General features: G+C 46.6%; 2 protein-coding genes across 6 annotated transcripts in view; both read right to left on the bottom strand.

The window, feature by feature from the left end:
* Nucleotides 1-24,088, bottom strand: part of MSRA (methionine sulfoxide reductase A) — a 244,834-nt gene that overhangs the window by 49,824 nt on the left and 170,922 nt on the right. For all 5 annotated transcript variants that reach the window (XR_011363697.1, XM_069975808.1, XM_069975807.1 and 2 more), the window contains one exon: nt 5,384-5,490. Coding sequence is in view for 4 of the 5 variants with exons in the window: in XM_069975808.1 (XP_069831909.1) it covers nt 5,384-5,490 (107 nt within the window). In the remaining variant the exon portion in view is untranslated. The remainder of the gene's footprint in view (nt 1-5,383; nt 5,491-24,088) is intronic.
* On the bottom strand, nt 9,241-13,659 carry LOC138794591 (uncharacterized). The gene is made up of 3 exons (XM_069973354.1): nt 13,561-13,659; nt 12,816-13,248; nt 9,241-10,214 (listed from the first exon to the last, which is right to left on the bottom strand). The coding sequence occupies exons 1-3, from the start codon at nt 13,657-13,659 to the stop codon at nt 9,241-9,243; spliced, it is 1,506 nt and encodes a 501-aa protein (XP_069829455.1).

Below are 24,088 nucleotides of genomic sequence, written 5' to 3'. Positions count from 1 at the left end.
GTCACCACAAAGGCAAGCCATACTAAACAATAGACTGGAGAAGACCCTATTTCAGAGACTGATCCAGGCATGGTCTGTGACCTGGGCAGGCGTTGATGTGCCAGGATGGGTAGGAGGTGAGCAGTTACTATGATCTACTACGAATGTCCCTCCCCCCACACACACACACATTACACTAGCACTGACACTACCCTCACTGATCAGTTAGGGCAAACACATGCACTGTATACTTACCATCAGAACTGCTGAGATGCTGGCAACCTGCTCTCCTGTCTTGCTCTCTGGCTGCCGCCTCCACCAGAACTGAGCGGGATGCCAGATCACACAGAAGCACTAAAGATAAGTATACAGTGCTTGTGTGATTTATGCATAAACAATACATGGATCACTTGTATGGCCTGCCGCTTGCTTAATCGTGCAGTGTAAAGTCATAGTGATCGGTGCATGTTTGGGCGGCAGACGACTGAAGATGTGCTAGTCAATGAAACTCTACCTCTCCCACTTCTTTATACAGTCAGGGACTCTTACACGAAGCAGTGCCCTGCCCTGCCCTGGACCAACACCTGGCATTAGCCCCTAGAACTCCCCAGACTACCAAGGATCCTTATGTAAAACCCTTCACTGACCTAGACCATGAATACTATAAACATAACCCTTACAATACCCTAGACCACCAAAGATCTTTACATGAATCCGATCACTGCCCTAGACCATAGACTCATGTGATCCAGGGGACCTGCACGTGGTACATGAGGCAATATGGTTTGATCAAATTATATACCAACATCCTGGCGTTGGTTTTTAAATGTAGCCGAGAAGCATTAGTATCAGCCATAGGTGTGAGGTGCAGCAGCTCTCCTCTCTCTCCATGTCGTATTTTACTTTTGTCTTTTTTTCTGAGTGCTATCACTCCTCCACCCAATCAGCAGGATGCACCTGTGCACACATGGCAAGTACCTCCTATTCTTCCCATTCTACCTGCAGGAGCAATGGTGAGTGATAAGACCATGTTCACACTTGTGTGGCTTGGTGGCAGCTTTCTCTGCCAGCGGCGCCTGCTGGGTTTGGGGGGTGCTTGGGGTTTGGTCCTGTGACAGTGGAGTTGCAGGGCCATTTTGTGGCCTCCCTTCCCTGCTTGCGCTCACTTTGCGGGGTTAGCGGTCGCTGACCGACACAGTGTTGAGTTAGTGTAGGAACTCATGTGATCCAGGGGACCTGCACATGGTGAATGGGGCAATATGGTTTGATCAAATTATATACCAACATCCTGGCGTTGGTTTTTAAATGTAGCCGAGAGGCATTAGTGTTAGCCATAGGTGTGATGTGCAGCAGCTCTCCTCTCTCTCCATGTCGTAATATACATATTAACCCTTCTATTGTCCTAAGTTACCAGGCTTACAGACACTAACCTACTCACTGTCCCAGATCACCAAGGATAACGACAATAGCCTTCACTGTGTAAGACCTGGATGCCCCATACCCCTAAAGACACAGACCATAACCCCTTCATTGTCTATAAGACCAAGGATGTAGACAATAACCTGCAATAGAGCTGGATGCTGTGTAATACTATCTGCCTGGATGCTGTGCAGCTCTGTATATCTGCAGCTGAAGGATAAGACAAATTTTGGACTGCCTGGGCATGCTGGGAGTTGTAGTTTTGAGATACATGGTGCCCCTCTTCTAGCCCCTGGTCTCACAGTTTTCCACCTCTGGGCACCTTCTGGTTGTTTTGTCATAAAACGCATGTCTCATTGTAGCCTGGGGGATGATTCAGCGCTATCTCTCTCTTTTCAGTGCATTTATCTGCAGACTGTCAAAAATTAGCAAAAAAAAAAAAAGGATGATAAACAGCAGCGGTGATTTCATCTGCATACTGCAGCTCCCTCTACACTCCACTAGAGGGCAGCATGACAACAAGCGTCAGACAGCAGACCCTGGAACAAAATAACATTTTATATTGCGTCTATTTTTTTCATCTCTCCCTGTAATAAAAAGCAGCTCTGTTATGTGGGGATCTATTTATATATTTATTTATTTTTGTTATAATTACGGGCCTATAAAACACCTAACAAATAATAATTATTAATGTGATAAAGAAAAATGAGACATTTACAGACACAAAGAGCGGGGGGGGGGGGGGGAAAAGAAAGAAATATCCCTCCGGGGAGGACGGTGACACCGAGCTGCCAGACTGGATCCTAGACGCCCCGCTACATTACATCGCCTTGGTGTCAAAGGTCAAACAGCGAGACGAGAAGCCGCGGAGAATGGCGAATACTACAGCCTGGACCATCAGGGAAACACAGTGCACCAAACACACAGCGCAAACTGGAGGGCCTTAGGACTACATAGGACTGCTGAAACACATACAGCAGGCGTCACCAAGAGACAATGTCAAATCCAGCTCTGCTACATCTGTCTGTCCATTACAGATATATATGTATATATATCTATACACACACACACACACACACATTATATATATATATATATATATATATATATATATATATATATATATATATATATATGTATATATATATATACACGGTGTCAGTGTTGCCAGGTTACAGGGTGACATTTTCACTTACAACAGGTTTACAGCTGTTATGTGCAATTCTCTCTGGTGTCTATAGGGTCATGTGATGGATGTCAGGATATAGGAAGAATGATCCCGTGTTATATATGCTGCAGACCTGTGATGGACAACGGAGTGCCATTATATGTGTCATACAGCATATAGGGAGATTTATACTTAGGAGAATCATGAATTTAAACTAACCTGCAGAGATAGATAGATAGATAGATAGATAGATAGATAGATAGATAGATAGATAGATAGATAGATAGATAGAAAGAAAGATAGATAGATAACAAATGACAAACCCAGCTTCATACATGATACAACTGACAGTATTAGCTCTGCTACATCGGGCCCCCCTAGCACTATGCATATCTCATTCATCCTGGCACCTATAGTGCTTTTATCCCATCCCTCTCCTCTGTGTCGCCTCCTCTTGCTTTTACCTCCCCTCCCCCATATCACTTTCACACAAGGGAACCCTAATCTTAATTCACAGTTTAAGATATTCTTAGAAATTGCTATATCCAGCAAAACAACCACACAACACATAAATAATTCCCCGGATAGTTCAGTGGATCTGTGGTTGGTGAAGGAATGGTCTTACCTGAGCAGAGACTGATTTGGTAGGTAAGGACAGTGACATAGGAGAAGGTTTGGTAGGTAAGGATAGTGATATAGGAGAAGGTTTGGTAGGTAAGGTCAGTGACATAGGAGAAGGTTTGGTAGGTAAGGATAGTGATATAGGAGAAGGTTTGGTAGGTAAGGATAGTGACATAGGAGAAGGTTTGGTAGGTAAGGTTAGTGACATAAGAGAAGATTTGGTAGGTAAGGATAGTGATATAGGAGAAGGTTTGGTAGGTAAGGATAGTGACATAGGAGAAGGTTTGGTAGGTAAGGATAGTGACATAGGAGAAGGTTTGGTAGGTAAGGATAGTGACATAGGAGAAGGTTTGGTAGGTAAGGATAGTGATATAGGAGAAGGTTTGGTAGGTAAGGATAGTGATATAGGAGAAGGTTTGGTAGGTAAGGATAGTGACATAGGAGAAGGTTTGGTAGGTAAGGATAGTGACATAGGAGAAGGTTTGGTAGGTAAGGATAGTGACATAGGAGAAGGTTTGGTAGGTAAGGATAGTGACATAGGAGAAGGGTTGGTAGGTAAGGACAGTGACATAGGAGAAGGTTTGGTAGGTAAGGTTAGTGACATAGGAGAAGGTTTGGTAGGTAAGGATAGTGACATAGGAGAAGGGTTGGTAGGTAAGGACAGTGACATAGGAGAAGGTTTGGTAGGTAAGGTTAGTGACATAGGAGAAGGTTTGGTAGGTAAGGATAGTAACATAGGGGAAGGTTTGGTAGGTAAGGATAGTGACATAGGAGAAGGTTTGGTAGGTAAGGATAGTGATATAGGAGAAGGTGTGGTAGGTAAGGATAGGGACATAGAAGGAGGTTTGGTAGGTAAGGTTAGTGACATAGGAGAAGGTTTGGTAGGTAAGGATAGTAACATAGGGGAAGGTTCAGAAACCTACAATTACCCTGCACTCCTGCTATCAGCATGTAGTGAACTGCACAAACTGGTTAATGCCCTGTTACATAGCCGCCAAACTCCGTAATCTTATCACCTAGATGTTTTAAGTGGTTGATATTACAATCTCCACTAAAGACTTGGATCAGACAAGGCACATGACTTATCCTGTGTTACAGGCCAGAGATGTGGTCGCCAGTGGAAACCATCAGCAAGCTTGAAATATATACAGACTCAATGACATATGTAATGATGATAATAAGGTTGCCTTATGACATTGTATATGGATGGCGGATGGCGCAAGTTTTTCTAAAAGCCGATCTATAACCAAGATTGGAAACTACATTTCCCAGCAAGCATCTCCCTGATTGGTCTATTTGTGTGCTCACCCCCTTAGCTTTCTTTCCTAACCACTGCTCTCATTACTCTTGCACAGTAAACACAGGGCTGTTTTTTTTCACCGTTCACATCACCCCAGTATGTATTCCATACTAGCTTAATATGTAGCAGAGCTGATGTGCGCATGGTGAGCTATGTGCTGCATACCGGGCATCTGTTTACCGGGGGTTTAGTGTAGGTTTAGATCTTTGCTTGCTGACTGTGAATGAAAACCTTTTAGTTCCATCCAGACGAACATCTATAACACTATAACACAATATACGGAGCTGTGACACAAAGACAGGTACATATGTCTGCATTCACTGACAGCAAGCAGAGATAGAACTATAACTTTTCATATTACAGAAACCTAGGCTCAGGGACACATGTAAGTCTATGGAAGCAGCACAGGTGCATGGAGAGGAGGCCGATAATGTCTCCTGGGGGGTCAGATTACCAAGTCAATAGACAGATAACCCTGCCCCCAAAGAGGAGATCACATGTCCTGTGACTCTAAAGGGAGGGGGAAGAGGGAGCTGAGCGTGGTCAGAGCGGATCCAGAGTAGAGGATTTTACACTTCCACAGCGGATAAGAATGAGAAAAAAACTGGGAAAGGGTGCAAGATAGGTTATACATATATATTAGACATAGGGTGATATTGGGAAGGGGGATTGTTTAGAAAATTGTTTTTGTTACCCGGATAACCCTTTTTAAACAATGAAGACAGCAGTATATTGGGTGAGACACCTGTAGGTATACATGGACCCTAGTATGAGTATATATCTCCAGGATCCATATATTACAATGAATACATGAAGTATCGATAGAAGATGAGATAGATCTGGTTCTCTGTCATTGGGATGTGGGATTCGGCCATATGTGATCCGGGTACACCTACCTTTTGGTAATCTTCTTTGGATTTCAGGGCAGAGTCCAGATGTTCTTTTGTGTATGTATAGATGACGGAGCGATACATGGTGCCTACATCATTACCCTGACGCATCCCTGGCGGAGGAAAGAGACACTGACATTAACATGGGTCACTGTATATATGGTAGGACAGTACTATGATGGTGGTGGTTATACTGTAGATACTGTAATACAAACAGTGCATACACTATCACCAGACCATACACACACTATCACAGGAACTGACACACTACACACACTATCACAGGACCATACATGCTCTTCAAACACTATTACAGGACCATACACACTCAACATCAGGGGAGCATACTGACATACTACATACGCTATCACAGGACCATACACACACTCTACATACAATACCACAGGACCATACACACACTCTACATACAATATCACAGGACCATACACACACTCTACATACAATACCACAGAACTATACAGACACAGTTCATACTGTATTACAGGAACATACTGACAACCTTCATACACTAACAGCACCATACACACACGACATTTAATATCACAGACATACTCTATATCATGACTTAATAGATGAACTACATACACTATAGTATACAGGACCACAGAAATACCCTTAATACACTACCACAGGACTACCCTACAGACAATAAATACAGACTTTCTTTAAATACAGTACTTTATTCTTTTTACATTTTCTTTTAAAACTATTTAACAATAATATATTCCAATGTCCAAATAGTTCAGAAAAAATTACACGTCAACACGTCATAACCAGACATTAAATTCCCATGAACAAGATATGATATGTCATGCCCACCCTCTGGACCAGATGAGAAAGAAAGGGAAAAAAAATGAAACAGAATTATTATATACACCATCACAGGACTATGCAGACACCCTCCACGCACCATCACAGGACTATGCAGACACCCTCCACGCACCATCACAGGACTATACAGGCACCCTCCACGCACCATCACAGGACTATACAGGCACCCTCCACGCACCATCACAGGACTATACAGGCACCCTCCACGCACCATCACAGGACTATACAGGCACCCTCCATACACCATCACAGGACTATACAGGCACCCTCCATACACCATCACAGGACTATACAGGCACCCTCCATACCACCATCATAGGACTATACAAGCACCCTCCATACCACCATCATAGGACTATACAAGCACCCTCCACACACCATCACAGGACTATACAGACACCCTCCATACACCATCACAGGACTATACAGACACCCTCCATACACCATCACAGGACTATACAGACACCCTCCATACCACCATCACAGGACTATACAGACACCCTCCATACACCATCACAGGACTATACAGACACCCTCCATACCACCATCACAGGACTATACAGACACCCTCCACGCACCATCACAGGACTATACAGGCACCCTCCACGCACCATCACAGGACTATACAGGCACCCTCTATACCACCATCACAGGACTATACAGACACCCTCCACGCACCATCACAGGACTATACAGGCACCCTCCACGCACCATCACAGGACTATACAGACACCCTCCATACACCATCACAGGACTATACAGACACCCTCCACACACCATCACAGGACTCTACAGGCACCCTCCATACCACCATCATAGGACTATACAGGCACCCTCCACGCACCATCACAGGACTATACAGACACCCTCCACACACCATCACAGGACTATACAGGCACCCTCCATACCACCATCATAGGACTATACAGACACCCTCCATACACCATCACAGGACTATACAGGCACCCTCCACGCACCATCACAGGACTATACAGACACCCTCCATACACCATCACAGGACTATACAGACACCCTCCATACACCATCATAGGACTATACAGGCACCCTCCATACCACCATCGTAGGACTATACAAGCACCCTCCACACATTATCACAGACCTATACAGACACCATCACTGGCTGAACAGATACCTTACATATACTTGACCTGGGTAAGGCCGATTTCGGGGTAGGGAGTTAACCCATCCCACCTGGCAGAACCCTTACTCTAATACTCCCCTTTCCAATAAGGACACAACGCTGAGTGACATTTGGAAATACTGGCCACAGCAGCCTTTTATTAAACAGTAAACATAAATAAAACATAAATAAAACACTCTGTAAACATTGTCACCATAACAACTTTAAATTACACCCGGCTCGGGGCTGACAAATATGCCATGTACTGCTTATTTCCTTTTTTCCCCCTGGTTCCTATGGAACCTCCGAATAACCAGTCAAACAGGGGTTCCCCATTACTTTAAATGGGCCCCCGAACCACCTCACTCAGGGCCATCGGTGACCACCCCTCCGCGGGCTGCCGCGACAATGAAGCAACGCAACCTCTAACTCCACCGGCCAGGCGATAGCTATAGGGCGGGCGGGCGGGCTGCTCCTCGTCAGACGCTTGGAGAATGAGGTAAGCCCTCCCCCCAAGCCTTTTCTACTCTCTGGTGGCCACCCCCCCCCACGCTCCATCTGACCCTTCCATTGGCCCTTTCATACTGCGCCGCCCTCGCCATTGGCCAGTGCTCCCCGCCTAAAGCCTAAACCTGCCGACCCTAACCTAGCCAGTTAACCCCTTACTGCCCCCCCTGTCACGTACGGGCTGCACTAGCTGTGCCCGTTTTGCCCTCCCTTGACCTGGGTAAGGCCGATTTCGGGGTAGGGAGTTAACCCATCCCACCTGGCAGAACCCTTACTCTAATACTCCCCTTTCCAATAAGGACACAACGCTGAGTGACATTTGGAAATACTGGCCACAGCAGCCTTTTATTAAACAGTAAACATAAATAAAACATAAATAAAACACTCTGTAAACATTGTCACCATAACAACTTTAAATTACACTCGTAACCTTTCGTAAACATTTAACTATACCCATAGTCATAATTCCCAGGGGAGGTGACAGATGGCCCAAAAAGCAGTACCAATTTAGACTCTAATCCCCAGTCGCACCGCGCCGGCTCGGGGCTGACAAATATGCCATGTACTGCTTATTTCCTTTTTTCCCCCTGGTTCCTATGGAACCTCCGAATAACCAGTCAAACAGGGGTTCCCCATTACTTTAAATGGGCCCCCGAACCACCTCACTCAGGGCCATCGGTGACCACCCCTCCGCCACCGCGAGCAAGCACGACTCCTTGGGCTTGGGAGTCCCTCCATACCCGTAATGCAATCTCAATACCATCCTGTAAATTAGATGCCCAAAGGTCCATGCCCACCTCGTTGAGGTGCACCCCATCACTGTCCATGTATCCCCAGCCGGGAACTTCAAACTCACGGTGCCGAACCACAATCCCCCCATTGCGCCCCACAAAGCGCGACACTTCCCGATTGACCCGCCCCCTTGCACTATTTATCCGGTCAACAGAGCGGGCATGCCGCCAAACAAAGCGGGCTGCAATTTCAGACCACACCACTATGATCCCGGGAAACAGCGACCAGAGCCGGAGCAGATCAAATTTAATATCCCGGATTAGTTCCCTGGAGGAACGGGCACCCATGTCATTCCCACCCACATGCAAGACTAAAATATCCGGGGGCCGATCCAGCCTTGTATAAAAATGAAGCTCAGGCAGCACCCCGCTCCACAGCATGCCTGGCATCCCGATCCACCGTACATGCACCGAGCTCCGTGGAAAGCCCAATTGCCGGCCCTCAGCCCTAACTGCCGCTCGCCGGGCGCCACGACGAACATATGAGTGCCCGAAAATCCAAACCAAGCAGGCCCTACCTGGAAAACAAAAGCACACAAACAAAACAAAAAAAAGGGGGGGGTAAAAAACTGTTACAATAAGCCCAAACGCACGTATGAACGGAACCGTGCGGATTCCCATCTCCCAATCTGACGCACCACACTCTCATCCAAGCCACATCTAACGGCTTCGGTAGCCGCCCCGATCCGGAAGGAGTGGGAAGCAAACTCCCGGGGCGGCAAACCCAAACGCTCCAGGCCTTTGCGGAACACCGCTATGAACTGAAAACGGGACAGCGCCCTCCCATCCTGATGGACAAGGAAGGAGCTGCCCCGCCCCACCGGCCTCAACACCAAGTAGTCACCCACACACCTCACCGGGCAGGCTGGCGAGCCAGCCACCGGGTACAACACCACACTCTTTCCCCTCCCCGTCCGGTCGGTCTTCGACCGGCGTAGCAAGCAAGACACCCGATCAACCGACCAACACACATCCCCGCACAACATACCATCATCCGACAAACAGGACCGACTAATGAGCTCGCTAATTCTAAAGGCTCCAAAGAAGGCCAAAGAAAAGGCAGCTCGGAATAATGCGCATTCAAAACCATCCGTACAGAGACCGTCCAACGCACCCACCAGTCTGGACAACATCCCAAAGGACAACGGCCGGCGACCATCCTTGGACACTCTCAACTTCCTATATCCCGCAACAGACTGACGAACCAAAAACTCTTTCGTGGCATCATGCACACCCAGCACTCGCAACCAGTAAGAGATCCCGGCCAATTTCCGGACTAACCCAGCTGCCGAAACACCACCATTGAAGGCATCTCCCACAAACAGAAGCAGAAGCGGAACGAGGTCCCCACTCAAACCATCCGACCCTACATTACCACAGAAGCACAACCACTCCTGCCAAGCAGCCGCCCGGCCCCTCCAAGTTGCGCTATTCACAGCACCCTCCATCAGGCGGAAGGCTGTTCGGAGACCAGGCTCCACAGACTGGCCGGGCAGGTCCTCCCTTGCTGATCCGCTTCCGGGGCCAACTCTCGAAAACGATCCCACTGTAAACGAGAAAGCGAATCAGCAATGGAGTTCCGCACACCCGGCAGGTGTCGCGCAGACAGCCATGCATTCAGCTCAAGCCCACGCAAAACCAGGTGTCGGAGCAAATTAACGACCGGGGGTGAGGAAGCAGACAAGCTATTAATCGCCTGCACCACCGATAGGTTGTCGCAGCAAAAACGAACCTTCTTACAGCGAAACCGGGACCCCCACACTTCCACAGCCCCTACTATAGGGAAAAGCTCAAGCAACGTCAAGTTCCGCACCAGGCCATTCACCCGCCAACATTCCGGCCACTCCCCTGCAAACCATTCACCTGCAAAATACGCACCAAAACCGACAGACCCTGAAGCATCGGTAAACAGCTCGATGTCCACGTTCTCCACCCAATCCTCTAGCCACAACGACCGGCCATTGTACCGCCCCAGGAACTCGGCCCACACCCTAAGGTCAGCCCGATGTTCAGCGGTCAGCCTGATGAAATGAAGAGGGGAACGGACGCCCGCCGTCGCGGAAGCAAGGCGGCGACAAAAAATTCGCCCCATCGGCATGATGCGGCAGGCAAAGTTAAATTTGCCCAACAATGACTGAAGCTGACGCAGCCGCACTTTGCGCAGACCCAAAAAACAACCCACCAATGACCGTAAATCCTGCAACTTGTCCGGGGGGAGTCGGCACTCCATTGCCACCGAGTCGATTTCGATGCCCAGGAAGCGAACTAACGTCGCCGGGCCCTCCGTCTTATCCGGTGCCAACGGAATTCCGAACCTATCCGCCACCCGTTCCACCGTATGCAACAAAACAGAACAGACAGCAGACCGTGCCGGGCCAACACACAAGAAATCATCCAGGTAGTGCAGAATCGACTGCAAACCTGATTCCTCACGCACGACCCACTCGATAAATGTGCTAAAAGTTTCAAAATAGGCACATGAAATCGAGCAGCCCATGGGCAAGCAACAGTCCACATAATACTGGCCGTCCCACATACAGCCCAACAGATGGAAACACTCCGGGTGTACCGGTAGCAACCGAAAGGCCGCCTCGATGTCCGTCTTGGCCATCAGCGCCCCCGGTCCACACCTCCGAACCCAGTCAACCGCCCGATCAAAGGACACGTATGAAACCGAACAAGTCTCAGGATCTATGCCATCATTAACCGACCCACCCGCCGGGTAGGACAGATGATGGATTAACCGAAACCTGTTGGGTTCTTTTTTGGGGACCAAACCCAGAGGAGAGACCCGCAGGTGAGGCCACGGTGGGTCCGCAAAGGGACCCACCATGCGCCCCAGAGCCACCTCCTTCATCAATTTTTCGCCAACCAACTCCGGTCGAACTCTGGCCGACTTCAGATTAAGTGGGCGAAATATTGGGGCCTCAGGGGAAAAAGGAATATGGAAGCCGAACTGAAAACCCTCACGCAAGAGCCGGGCCGCCTCTTGATCAGGGTACCTACTTAGGAGAGGCAACATCGCCTCGAGTTTCACCGGCGTCCGGCCCTTTGCGTGCAGACTCAGTGGGGCGCCCCTTTGACTTCCTAAAGCAGCGAGATTGGGGGTGAGTGCCGCCGCAGGTGCTGCACTCGTGCTTAAATTTACAATCCGAGCCGAATCGACAACGTCCCTCATTGAACTGCCAACAACATCCGGGGCGCTGGGAGGCCGAGTTCCCGGCTGATGCAGCCGATCCCCCGGCCCCCGAGCGAAACGGCTGCGACGGCGCTCGTGCCGCCGCCATCAGCCGCATCCACAAAGCAATGTCTTTATGGTCCCAGCGCAGCGACGGCCTCAACGCCTTTCGCTGCCGAAATTGCTCATCATACCTGAGCCAAGCAGTACCTCCATAGACTCGATAGGCCTCACCTATCGAGTCCATGTAACAAAAAAGGGCCGAGCAATTCTGAGGGGCTTTTTCACCAACGACACTGGCAAGGATGGCGAAAGCCTGCAACCAATTAGAGAACGTACGGGGTATCAGCCGATACCGCCGCTTCTCCTCCTCCTCTTTCTTGCTTTCGTCAGCCTTGCCCCTGTCGATATTAAATTTTTCCAGCGGCAGGAGGGAGAATATCTCGACGTATTCGTCGCGCCAGATCTTATCACGCACCTCCTGCTTCAAATGGGCTCCCAATGGGCCATCGAAGCAGACATACACTTCACCCCTGGCTGAATCATCCAGCCGGACCGAAGTGTCCCCCACTGCAGCACCAGCTGTAGGAGCAGCTGAAACTACCGGAGCCTGCACAGCGCTACTCCCCACCCATGCTGCGATCGGCAAACCCTGACCCACCTGCGCACCCGAACCCGCCGGTGCCTGCACAACAGACCCTAGAACTGCTTGCCCCCCAGCACTCGCCTGCGCACCAGCACTCGCCTGCACACCAGCACTCGCCTGCACACCTGAACCCGCCTGCACACCAGAACTAACCTGGGACACCAAATCACGCATGCATGCCAAGAACTGCACAACAGCCTCACTCATACCAGGCAACATCGCACCCCCCATAACATTCGGACCACTCGCAACATCCCCAGCACTCATACCAGAAGCAGGAGCAAACAAGACAGAGGGGGACACAGACACAGAAGCGGACTTACCAGGCTGACTCTGGGCGGACGCCGGAACAGCCGTGACTGCAGAATCCAGTAGCGGAGCGGGCATAGCTGGGATTTCACCCTCTTCCGGGCTCCCTGAAGCATCGTCGTCCGAATCGGGCCCCACGATGTCCTCGTTGTCAAGCGCGCCAAAGGAAGGAGTAGAACTCCCCCCTTGCGCCTGTACCGCTGCTGGGCGCACGTCGTCATCAGAGCGGGCTGCATCGGGCTGGTTCTGGACTGTCTGGGAAGTAGCCCGCCTAACCCCCCCTCGAGCAGGACCAGTTGATAAGGGCCGGGTGTAACCCCCCCTGGAATCAGATGCCAGCACAGGGGAGACAGCAGCAGCTGCAGGTGTCCGGCCCCTGCCCCATCTCCCCTGCCTGTGCTGCTTCCGGGAGGCCGCCTCCCTACGAGTCACATGACGGGCTGCCCCCTGGTGGTGACGACGGGAGGGGCCAGCCGTTACAGGTCCGGAAGGAGAAGCCGGCTCAGAGGAGGAGGGGGGAGCAGAGAGAGCCTCCTCCTGCAGACCGGAGCCCGGACGCGCTGCGGGATTCCTCCCAGCTCTCCCCCGGGACCCGGAAGCTGTGGGTCGTGCAGAGGAGGCTGGAGGGTCCTGCTGGGGGCTCCCTACACGCCGGGCGCGGCGGGGCACTTCCGGGCTGAGCCGCTCCGGCGGGCGCCGGCGGCGTGCGGGGGGACGGCTCCCCGGGGGGCCCGAGCCTCCCCCCGCTTCCCTCATTACCTGGCTGAACTGCTCCTGCAGCCAGTCGGCCCCATGGCGCGCCGCAGCTTCCCTGAGGGAGGCCATCATGGTCTGTGCAGCGTCGGACGGCTGCGACATGCTGCTCCTCGTCAGACGCTTGGAGAATGAGGTAAGCCCTCCCCCCAAGCCTTTTCTACTCTCTGGTGGCCACCCCCCCCCCCCACGCTCCATCTGACCCTTCCATTGGCCCTTTCATACTGCGCCGCCCTCGCCATTGGCCAGTGCTCCCCGCCTAAAGCCTAAACCTGCCGACCCTAACCTAGCCAGTTAACCCCTTACTGCCCCCCCTGTCACGTACGGGCTGCACTAGCTGTGCCCGTTTTGCCCTCCCTATCACAGTACTATACAGTCCACCTCTATACACCATGACAGGACTATACAGGCACCCTCCATACACTACTCATCACAGTACTATCATCTCAGGCACTCTACATACATTATTACAGGACTATACATTTAAAATATCGTGACTATACAGACACTCTATACACATGATCCCATGACTATGTCAGAAGTATACAAGCAAATCACCCCACTAACACCCTCATACAATCATATCACCCCACTTACACTATTATCCTATTCTCTGTTTACAGTCTAATACAATCTAAAAATATGACAGTTCTCTCTTTTTCTTGGCTATGTGACCGTTGATGATGGGAGGGATCCATTGTATTCGTTATCAAGGACGGCTGAGGCCATAATGTGTGCATGAATAATAGTGATATAAGAAAGAGACAATTATAACATTCAGGAAGGTGATGACATCATCAGCGATAATACTTCGCATACAGAACAAGACATGGGCAAATGGATGTGTTACTGATAATAGTCAAGTGTATGGACCCTTCCAGCGTCTGTCTCCACTACCTGTCTATACATACTATTATGGTGTATGGACATTACGGGGGTGAGAGCTCCGCTCCATAGGACCTGCTATGATTTCGGAATAAGGCTTAACATGTCACATTGTTCGTGTATGGGCACCATATGGCTGAACTCACCATAGTGTGGCATCACTCTATATGTACATGAATAGGAAAATATGGTGGAGTATACAGAGTATATAAAGTGATTGCACTCTAAACAGTGGAGTATATAGGGGTTCCATATGGCCAAGCTCAGGGGGCACATGCAGTTGCACTCAATATGGTGGAGTATATAGGGGTGCCTATGGCTAAGCGTCAGGAGCACATGTGGTTGTACTCTATATGGTGGAGTATATAGGGGTGCCTATGGCTAAGCTTCAGGAGCACATGTGGTTGTACTCTATATGGTGGAGTATGTAGGGGTTACATATGGCCAAGCTCAGGGGGCACATGTGGTTGCAGTCTATATGGTGGAGTATATAGGGGTGCCTATGGCTAAGCGTCAGGAGCACATGTGGTTGTACTTTATATGGTGGAGTATATAGGGGTGCCAATGGCTAAGCTTCAGGAGCACATGTGGTTGTACTTTATATGGTGGAGTATATAGGGGTGCCTATGGCTAAGCTTCAGGAGCACATGTGGTTGTACTTTATATGGTGGAGTATATAGGGGTGCCTATGGCTAAGCTTCAGGAGCACATGTGGTTGTACTTTATATGGTGGAGTATGTAGGGGTTACATATGGCCAAGCTCAGAAGGCACATGTGGTTGCAGTCTATATGGTGGAGTATATTGTAGTACCCAGTGGGCACACGCTCACCTGTAATCATTATATATTTGCCCGAGATGAAATAAAGTGCAGTGATCCAACATGTCTCTCTGGGGGCATTATATATAAGTGACTAATATGATCTATAGGAAAGGTCGGGGAGGTGCAGACATCTTGCTGACTGGTCACTAAATTCAGTTGCCCCTTATTGCTAACCTCTTCTTGTAAAACTTACAGGAAAAGACAACCTGCATGAAGCCAGGCCTCTCCAAAGGAGTCAATGGGGTAAGAGCTAACACAGGTAATGTATATGGAGGGTACCTGGGCGTATGGGGAATGGTCTGGATAATACACAAGTAATGTGTATAGATGGTACCTGGGAGTATGGGGAATGGTCTGGATAATACACGAGTAATGTACTGTATGGAGGGTACCTGGGAGTATGGGGAATGGTCTGGATAATACACGAGTAATGTACTGTATGGAGGGTACCTGGGAGTATGGGGAATGGTCTGATAATACACAGGTAATGAGTATAGATGGTACCTGGGAGTATGGGGAATGGTCTGGATAATACACAAGTAATGTACTGTATGGAGGGTACCTGGGAGTATGGGGAATGGTCTGATAATACACAGGTAATGTACTGTATGGGTGGTACCTGGGAGTATGGGGAGTTTAGTATATAATCTTGGCACAATACCGGAGAAAGGCTTATACTATGGCAGGAGTGTTTTTTATCTGTAGGATATTTCTGCCTCAAATAGTTAATCCACCAAATACTTCTTATAGTGTCAGGGTTAGCAATGGTAACTGACAGGGCTGGATTAAAGGGAGGGCACCCGGTGCACGTCCCCCGGGGCCTCCACCACTTAGGGGCCCCCACCAGTCCGAACCCTAGTAGAACGGTGCTGCTTACCCAGGATATCAGGCCATATAATAGGGCCCTAACATAGTGGGCAACAGCGCACAGAAAGTGCTGTGTTCTCACATTGCGTTAACACAAACACATGTGGGAATACACTCTGATACTTAGTGCACCCCCACCCCCTGCTCCTGTCTCTAGGGCCTGGCATCTTCCCCTGCACTGCAGCCTCTAGTGACCACATGCATAACACAGGAGTATGCTGACCCATACAGCCAGGAGCGAGGAGGGGTCAGTGCTAAGTCACCTACAGTAAGCAGCCATCTGTATACCAACCAACCTTAATCCGGCCCTGGTAACTGATCTCTGGGTCTATAGAAGGAAAGGGTCTAAGTCAAGGTATTATCATATATCATACTAAAGTGTCCAATACAAATAATTCTAGTTCTAGCAAATAACACAAGCCGGTGACATCCTCCAGTTTGGGTTTCCAAGATAATGACCTATAAACGGAGAGGTAGTGAGTATCAAGACTGACGTAAATGGGATGACCCCTGTACCCATGACTTGAACAATTGGTAAATAGGTGAGTTAGAAAATAGCACATTACACTTCCCTGCTTGCAGCAATCTCTGTCCAGCTTCCTGGGATAATGCCATAGACTTACTGTATAATAGAACCACCTAGATTTTTTTTTTATGGTGGTTCTTTTGCCTCTAACGTTACATGAGATTAACTTTTAAGGGGTACTCTGTTTTAACTAAATTTGAGTAAATTACTTCTATTAAAAAAAAAAAAAAAAAAAGTCCAAAAAAGTCTTCCATTAAATATTTGCTGTTGTATGTCCTGCAGGAAGTGGCATATTCTTTCCAGTCTGACACAGTGCTCTCTGCTGCCACCTCTGTTCATGTCAGGACCTGTCCAGAGCAGTAGAGGTTTCTATGGTGATTTGCTACTGCTCTGGACAGTTCCTGACATGGACAGAGGTGACAGCAGAGAGCACTGTGTCGGACTGCAAAGAATACACCACTTCCTGCAGGACATACAGTAGCTTATAAGTACTGGAAGACTGGAGATTTGAAAATCTGTATAACTTTCTGATATCAGTTGATTTAAAAATATTTTTACCCCTCTGGAGTGCCCCTTTAAAGAGGATATTGGAAATGGACAATTTATACTTTTTCCATACTGGACATAATCAACCAATAAGCAGATAGATAGAATATTCAGCAGAATCCAGCAATGGTAGTGTATATTAAAGAGATGGTGGGACGTCATCAAATCTATACGACCTGCACCTGGTACTGAAGAAAAATAACTCCAAGAAACAAAGAAACAGAACTGTAGGGTAAAAGCATCATCCCGTAACTCAACTCTTATAATGCCTGTGGGTAGGGTGCACATCACGACGCACCTTGTCCCTGAGCCAGTAAGACGGGGATGCCAATACGGAACGTTGTAGCGTAGCAAAAGCATATAATCTTATTTTAGGGAATTTCCAGTTGAAAAGGACAAACTAGAAGTAAAAGAACCATCGCTGGAACTATAAAAGTAGTAAAAGTAGTGTAAAGTATGAATGCGTTTATATGGCCTATATGGAGGGGAACATTGGGTATATAAGTATAAATTTAAAATGATGATGTCACTTCTTGTTTCTTCACTCAGATAATGAGACGAATGAGAGTTTGTAGGAATAAAGTCATTGTTATCGTCCACATATGGCCCTGAGTAAATAAATGACGTGTGGCCGGTACTGATGAGTTTAAATGGCTGATGGACAATGGTTTATGTGGCCCGGAATGAGCGTTGATCGCAGGGATCGTCATTCATTATTGGTATCCTGTCAGTTCTTGTAAATGTTAAGTATCTATAACTAGTGTATCTAGTAAGGCCCAGTGATTAGCCAACACACAAGCAAACCACTGCTTGTACTAGTGAAGACAAAAATCATTGGCCATCAGTGGCGGATAATAATATGGGCCATGAGTTCGGCACTAATTTGCAGTGCGGCTTGGAACAACCCTAAGGATAGTAACAGAAATAGCTACATCCATTATAAAATATACTGCATAAACATGGATGCTGGTAAGTTCATTGGTCAATTCTATGGGGTGGGGGGCAATTTTGGAGAGACAGATAATTATTTGCCTAGATGTTTTAGCGAAAGAAGACGCTCTTGTCTCCATCCACGATGCAACGTCTATTGGTATAAGCCATGGAATATGAAATTATTTTGAAGTCTTAAGTTCTCATCTTGAGGGTGCCCCTAGTGGAGCCAGACTTGTAGGAACTATAGGTACGGGAACAATTCAACAACTATCTCCTTTTGAGAAGACTGATAAGTCTAAATCTCTGTTGGCAATAATCAATGTCATAAATTTTTTGTTGCCGTGACTTAGGGTAATTGTTGGCCCAGTACATTGTTTAGGTTTTCTAGCTTTCATATACTTACCAAGTTGTATGCTGGTCATGTTCTTGTGGCTTACACCATGTACAGTAGCTACAGCTGAACACTCGATGGGGCAGCCAAGGCAAGCCAAAAAGCAAGAGACAAAAAAACGGGGGCACATTTGAGACCTTCACAATGTGAAGTTACGATTCAGGGTGGTATCTCATTGTATCTGAGCAGCCATAGCAATAGAGGTCCCCGAAACTGGAATCTACAGCAGGTGAAACTCCCACCTATCACAAGAGCCAAGAAGTAATCACCGAAGGGCATTGACGGCGAGCCAAGCCAAGCAAATCAGTTTATTACATTTAACAGATGGCGGCTGGCTTGATTTTTGCCTACGGTAAATTGGAGTTTGTAGACAAAAAAAAAAAAATTGTAATGAAAACACACAAAAACATAAATAACCATATATCAGATGTATTTAAAAGGAATTACAATTTGCTGAAAGGGCAAATAAATAGTATGTGACTAATGCGTAACAAAACAAGCCAAGAAGGAAGGAAAGAAAATAAAATATTTGCCTTTCTTTTAATACTTTTTGTATATTTTTTCACTGAATTTACATAAACGTTTTAAATTTAAAGGGTGGGTTCACACATAACGGAATTGCCGCAGATTGCACGCGCATATGTACCTGCTGCCCCCTTAACCCGCGGTGGCCTGGTGAATACATTACCGGTACCGTGCTTCAGCTTGCTTCTGGGGCTCCTGGCATCCTGACGTCCTGCTCAACCAATCAGTGCACTGCCCTGCCATTACGTGTAAAGCTACCCAAAGGGACAAATCCATTCACAACCTCATGACGAGCACTCCATAACTTGTAGATCATTCTGTACCTGGGTCTTCCACTCAAAAATTTGCCTCTCTCCTCTCCTCTACAAAGTGCAAGGTCAGGCAAAGTAAAGGACATTGACCCCCTGAGATCTTTGGAGTGGGGGATCCACATAGATAAATACTCAGTGAATCTGTCAGCTGCAAATTACATTCCTAACTGCTAACACTGTTAGATAGCTGTCAGGTCAATGAGACACATGGTACCTTTCATATATCCATCTGTGCTTCCAGAACACAGAAAAACACTATTAGGGTACGTTCACACTTACCGGATACACAGCGTATTTTCTGCTAGGGATCTGCAGCAGATCCGCAGAATTCATTTAAATAACTGAACACAGCATCAAATCTGCACCATCAAATCTGCTGCGGATCTGCTGCAGATCCTGTAGGTGTGAACGCACCCTTATACTCCAGTTAAGGGTGTCAGAGAGAAGTTGCCAAGCCCCTATAGTTCTGAGGGCTGTGCCAATTCCTCGCTTCCCCTCCCGTCCTTATCCATTGACTGTCAATTAGTCATCAGGGAGGGGCAGAAATAACACTTTACAGCCCTCAGCACTTCAAGAACTTGGAAAAACCTCCTTAACACCTATCACTGGGGAATAAAAGCATTTTTAAACATGGAAGCACAGACAAATATATAAAAGGCACTCTGTGTCTCTTTACCCTGTATCTATATCTCAGCAGTTTGCAATGTCTGACAGATTAAAGCTATACTCACACACCGTCAAAATGGCGGCTGTTTTTATTGGATGGCTAGCATTTAATGAAAAATAACGTCCGTTGTTATAAAATAACGACCGACCAATAAAAACATTGGTCATTTTGACGGTAGCCTAAAGGGGTATTTTCCCCACAACTGACGTTTACTCTCCCCATGTCTGTTTACCGGGGGCCTCACTACTGGGACCACCACCCATCACAAGAATAAATGTTTTGAGCATGGGCCACAAGGGGGAGGAGTTGAAATAAAGTGGGAGTTGGTCTATTCAAAGTCTACAGGACTGATAAACATACTCAAGCAAGTGTACCTCCTTTAAGAAAACCCATTTAATTCTCTGTTCTTATACCGCTTGGATGTCATGGGGTTGGCGCTCCTTCTGCTGTTCTATTCTACTTATATTCAAAATGGTACATAATATTCTAAGATGTAATTAATGCAAATTTCTGTGATATAGGATGTTAATTCTCCTATATATAATGTTCATTTTATTATATCGCAGTTAATCACATTCATTATAAAGGGCTTTTTATCCCATCACGAGGACATTGGGTTATTAAGATGTGAGTCTGGAGGAGCTGAGAGGGGACAAGAGCCGCAGACATTTCCAGTATAATGACTGGAAACTATTTTCTTCCCTTTTCTATAAATGTAGATTATTAAGCTTTTTATTTGATTCCATAATAATGAATATTTAATAGAGTATTACTATAGAAATTCCAATTATAAAACATACGGAAACACAGAAAAAAAATCCATATATTATAGGAAATTCAAATAGTAATAACTAGAACCAGATGGGAACAATGTGGTCCGAGAACAAAGTTTGTAAAAAAAAAAAAAAAAAAAAAAAAAAAAAAAGTGATATAGTCATGTAGCGGTCAGAGCTTTGTTAACTAATACAGAGTGCCAAAGCCGCTGCGTGACAAAGGTAACATGCTGGCTGCCTGCAGACATTACGGGGAGCCGATGGTGATGACTGGGATTATGGATGATCCTATAGACTTCTATTGGTGTGCCGTGTCACAATTTTCGGTCTGTATTAGGGCATGTCAGTATTTTTTGCAGGCCTGACTCCTTGTGAGGATTAAAGGGAAATTCTCAGCAGGTTCATATGTCCCTGTAGCCGCCTACCTCCGTGTTCGGGCACTGGAGTTCTTATTTTTGTAGCTGGCTTTGGGCCCTATTATAACCAAGATTATTATATTGTTCAAACTTAAAGCGAATGTACCATAGATAGCTTTGCCCATAGATAGAACGGCGCAGTCACGGGAAGCCACTGCGGTCCTTCTTTTGAACCACGGCCCGATACACGGCACCATTCTATTCACGCACCGGCGGGGGGTGAAGCATGGGAGGCGGGCCGTCCCGCCCCCAATGTGAGGTAACCATCGCCCCTCTATGATGCGGCTCCATTGATTCTAATCCATTGGCAAAACTTACAAAGAATGTACCTGATGGTACATTCGCTTTAAGTGATGATCTTTCCTTGTGTATGCGGGCAACTATCAAACGGCTAACTCAAATTTGTTCATATGTTGTTGATCGCATCTTTTGAGCTGATAATTGTTGATTGTTCGCTAATTGTTCACAAATCTGTCGGCGTATGTACACATCATTCATTCGTTATTACAATCGTCAGTATACTAGAATGTACGAACATTCGTAATTGTGATTGAAACTAATGACTATCCTTCCATGTATTATGGTAAAAGATTTTAGGTAGTTTGCAATCGTTTATCGTTAACCAGAGAAAATAAAAAATTGCTTAGTCTAATAGGCCCCCTACTCTTCTAGACTGTCTTATGGAAGTCTACTCTAACAAAACATGGACAATCTCCTAGACCTCCGGCAGAGCCTGCAAGTGTCCAGCATGCCAACTCTATTTACTGACTGCCCAATGCCAAAGTCCTGTTTTCCGCCCCTAGGGATCAGCGATGTGAAAGAAAGTGGTGGGTGCTAAGGTACTTTGGGTGAATAAAAGCATCATTGGAGAAGACAAGAAGAAGTATTTATTGCACTCTGTGATCATATGAATATCCTCTGATCACAGTTTGTGGCAGAACTCTAGTTGTAAGGAGTAGTGTTAAGCGAACTTCGCGAAAGTTTGGGTTCGGCAATGATCTTTTGAACCCGAATTCTTGGCATTTGACTCCCGACTTCTGGTTACACCCATTGGGTCACTATTTGTGATGGCCCTATCACCGTAACCAAGATGACACAAATCATAGTTATACCGACCCATGTCGCTTTCTGGTGATGGAACAATGGCTGTAATCATTGGGACCAGTGTTGAGCAGAGTTGCCAAAATGTTAAGGTTCTGCAACGTTCTCTGAACCCAAACCTTAAGGATTTGGCTTCCGGCGTCTAGAGAAGTTGGATGTAGCCCTAGGGCTGTTAGGAGAACATGGATACAGCCTATGGCCTATGGATATATCCATGTTTTCTAGGACTCCCTAGTGCGGCAAATGCACTGAAAGTTCTGGTTCAGGGAACATTGCCGAACCTGAACAGTTCAGCAACTCCACTCACACTAATTGGGTTCCTTGCTGGTCTGTATTTGGAAGGGGGGGGGGGAGCTCTATATGTATTCATGGGGTTACAGCAAGGTAATTCGAAGCTGGAAACTATAGTTCTGACAGCACTGAGAAGCTATAAATTGCCTACGGCTGATCTACATACCTAATAAACTTGGCACCACAAACAATGTGGCGCAGAGAGAGACTTCACAAGGCGGCTATCTCATCACAGCACAATTATGAGATTTCTATATATAATTCCCCACAAAATAGGCCATATAGACAGGGACATAAAGCCTCGTGAGTGGAGCTATTTGGAAGCATACGCGAGAGATTATCCGCTGGCACCGATAAAAGAGAACATGAAAAGCCCGGCTCTCTCCCAATAGATGCCTCTCATTGTCTCCACAATTGCACAAAGCAACAAATGTCTTTGGATCACGATAAAAGGAAGGTCTACAGCTCAGATACAGAATAAAAAACCCAAACCTTGTTATTACACTTTACAAATTTAGTTTGGGTTTACGTAAAATTACAGAGGAGCAGCGGCATGTAGGAATTATACAGTCAGAATACAGATGAGAGCGGGATGATGGGTAAAAGGCAAAGAAAGTCACAAAAACTAAGAACTGTATATTTACTGGATCACGGGAACAGGAACTATTGTAATGATAATTTTCCACAAGCCCAAGATATACCAGCATGCTCCATATGACTATATACAGGAGATGTAAAACTTATACGAGCTGTACATATATAATTGTATACAGGACATACCCAGGTTATACCAGCTGTACATATACAGAATAATTATATACAGGAGGTACCCAGGTTATACCAGCTGTACATATATAATTATATACAGGACATACCCAGGTTATACCAGCTGTACATATACAGTATAATTACATACAGGAGGTACCCAGGTTATACCAGCTGTACATATATAATTATATACAGGAGATACCCAGGTTATACCAGCTGTACATATATAATTATAAACAGGAGATACCCAGGTTATACCAGCTGTACATATATAATTATATACAGGAGATACCCAGGTTATACCTGCTGTACATATATAATTATATACAGGAGATACCCAGGTTATACCAGCTGTACATATATAATTATATACAGGAGATACCCAGGTTATACCAGCTGTACATATATAATTATAAACAGGAGATACCCAGGTTATACCAGCTGTACATATATAATTATATACAGGAGATACCCAGGTTATACCAGCTGTACACATATAATTATATACAGGACATACCCAGGTTATACCAGCTGTACATATATAATTATATACAGGAGATACCCAGGTTATACCAGCTGTACACATATAATTATATACAGGACATACCCAGGTTATACCAGTTGTACATATATAATTATATACAGGAGATACCCAGGTTATACGAGCTCTACATATATAATTATATAAAGGAAATACCCAGGTTATACCAGCT

This window comes from Dendropsophus ebraccatus, chromosome 6 (genome assembly GCF_027789765.1).
Source record: "Dendropsophus ebraccatus isolate aDenEbr1 chromosome 6, aDenEbr1.pat, whole genome shotgun sequence".
Classification (NCBI taxonomy): domain Eukaryota; kingdom Metazoa; phylum Chordata; class Amphibia; order Anura; family Hylidae; genus Dendropsophus; species Dendropsophus ebraccatus.
Note: the sequence above shows the minus strand (reverse complement) of the source record. Positions and strands in the feature narration are given on the sequence as shown.

Coding starts and splice junctions, on each gene's coding strand:
- LOC138794591 (XM_069973354.1), bottom strand. CDS start 13,659: ATGTCGCAGCCGTCCGACGCTGCACAGACCATGATGGCCTCCCTCAGG. Junction 13,249..13,560: donor TGCAGGAGCAGTTCAGCCAG/GTAATGAGGGAA, acceptor CGTCACCACCAG/GGGGCAGCCCGTCATGTGAC. Junction 10,215..12,815: donor GTCCGCCCAGAGTCAGCCTG/GTAAGTCCGCTT, acceptor TCTCGTTTACAG/TGGGATCGTTTTCGAGAGTT.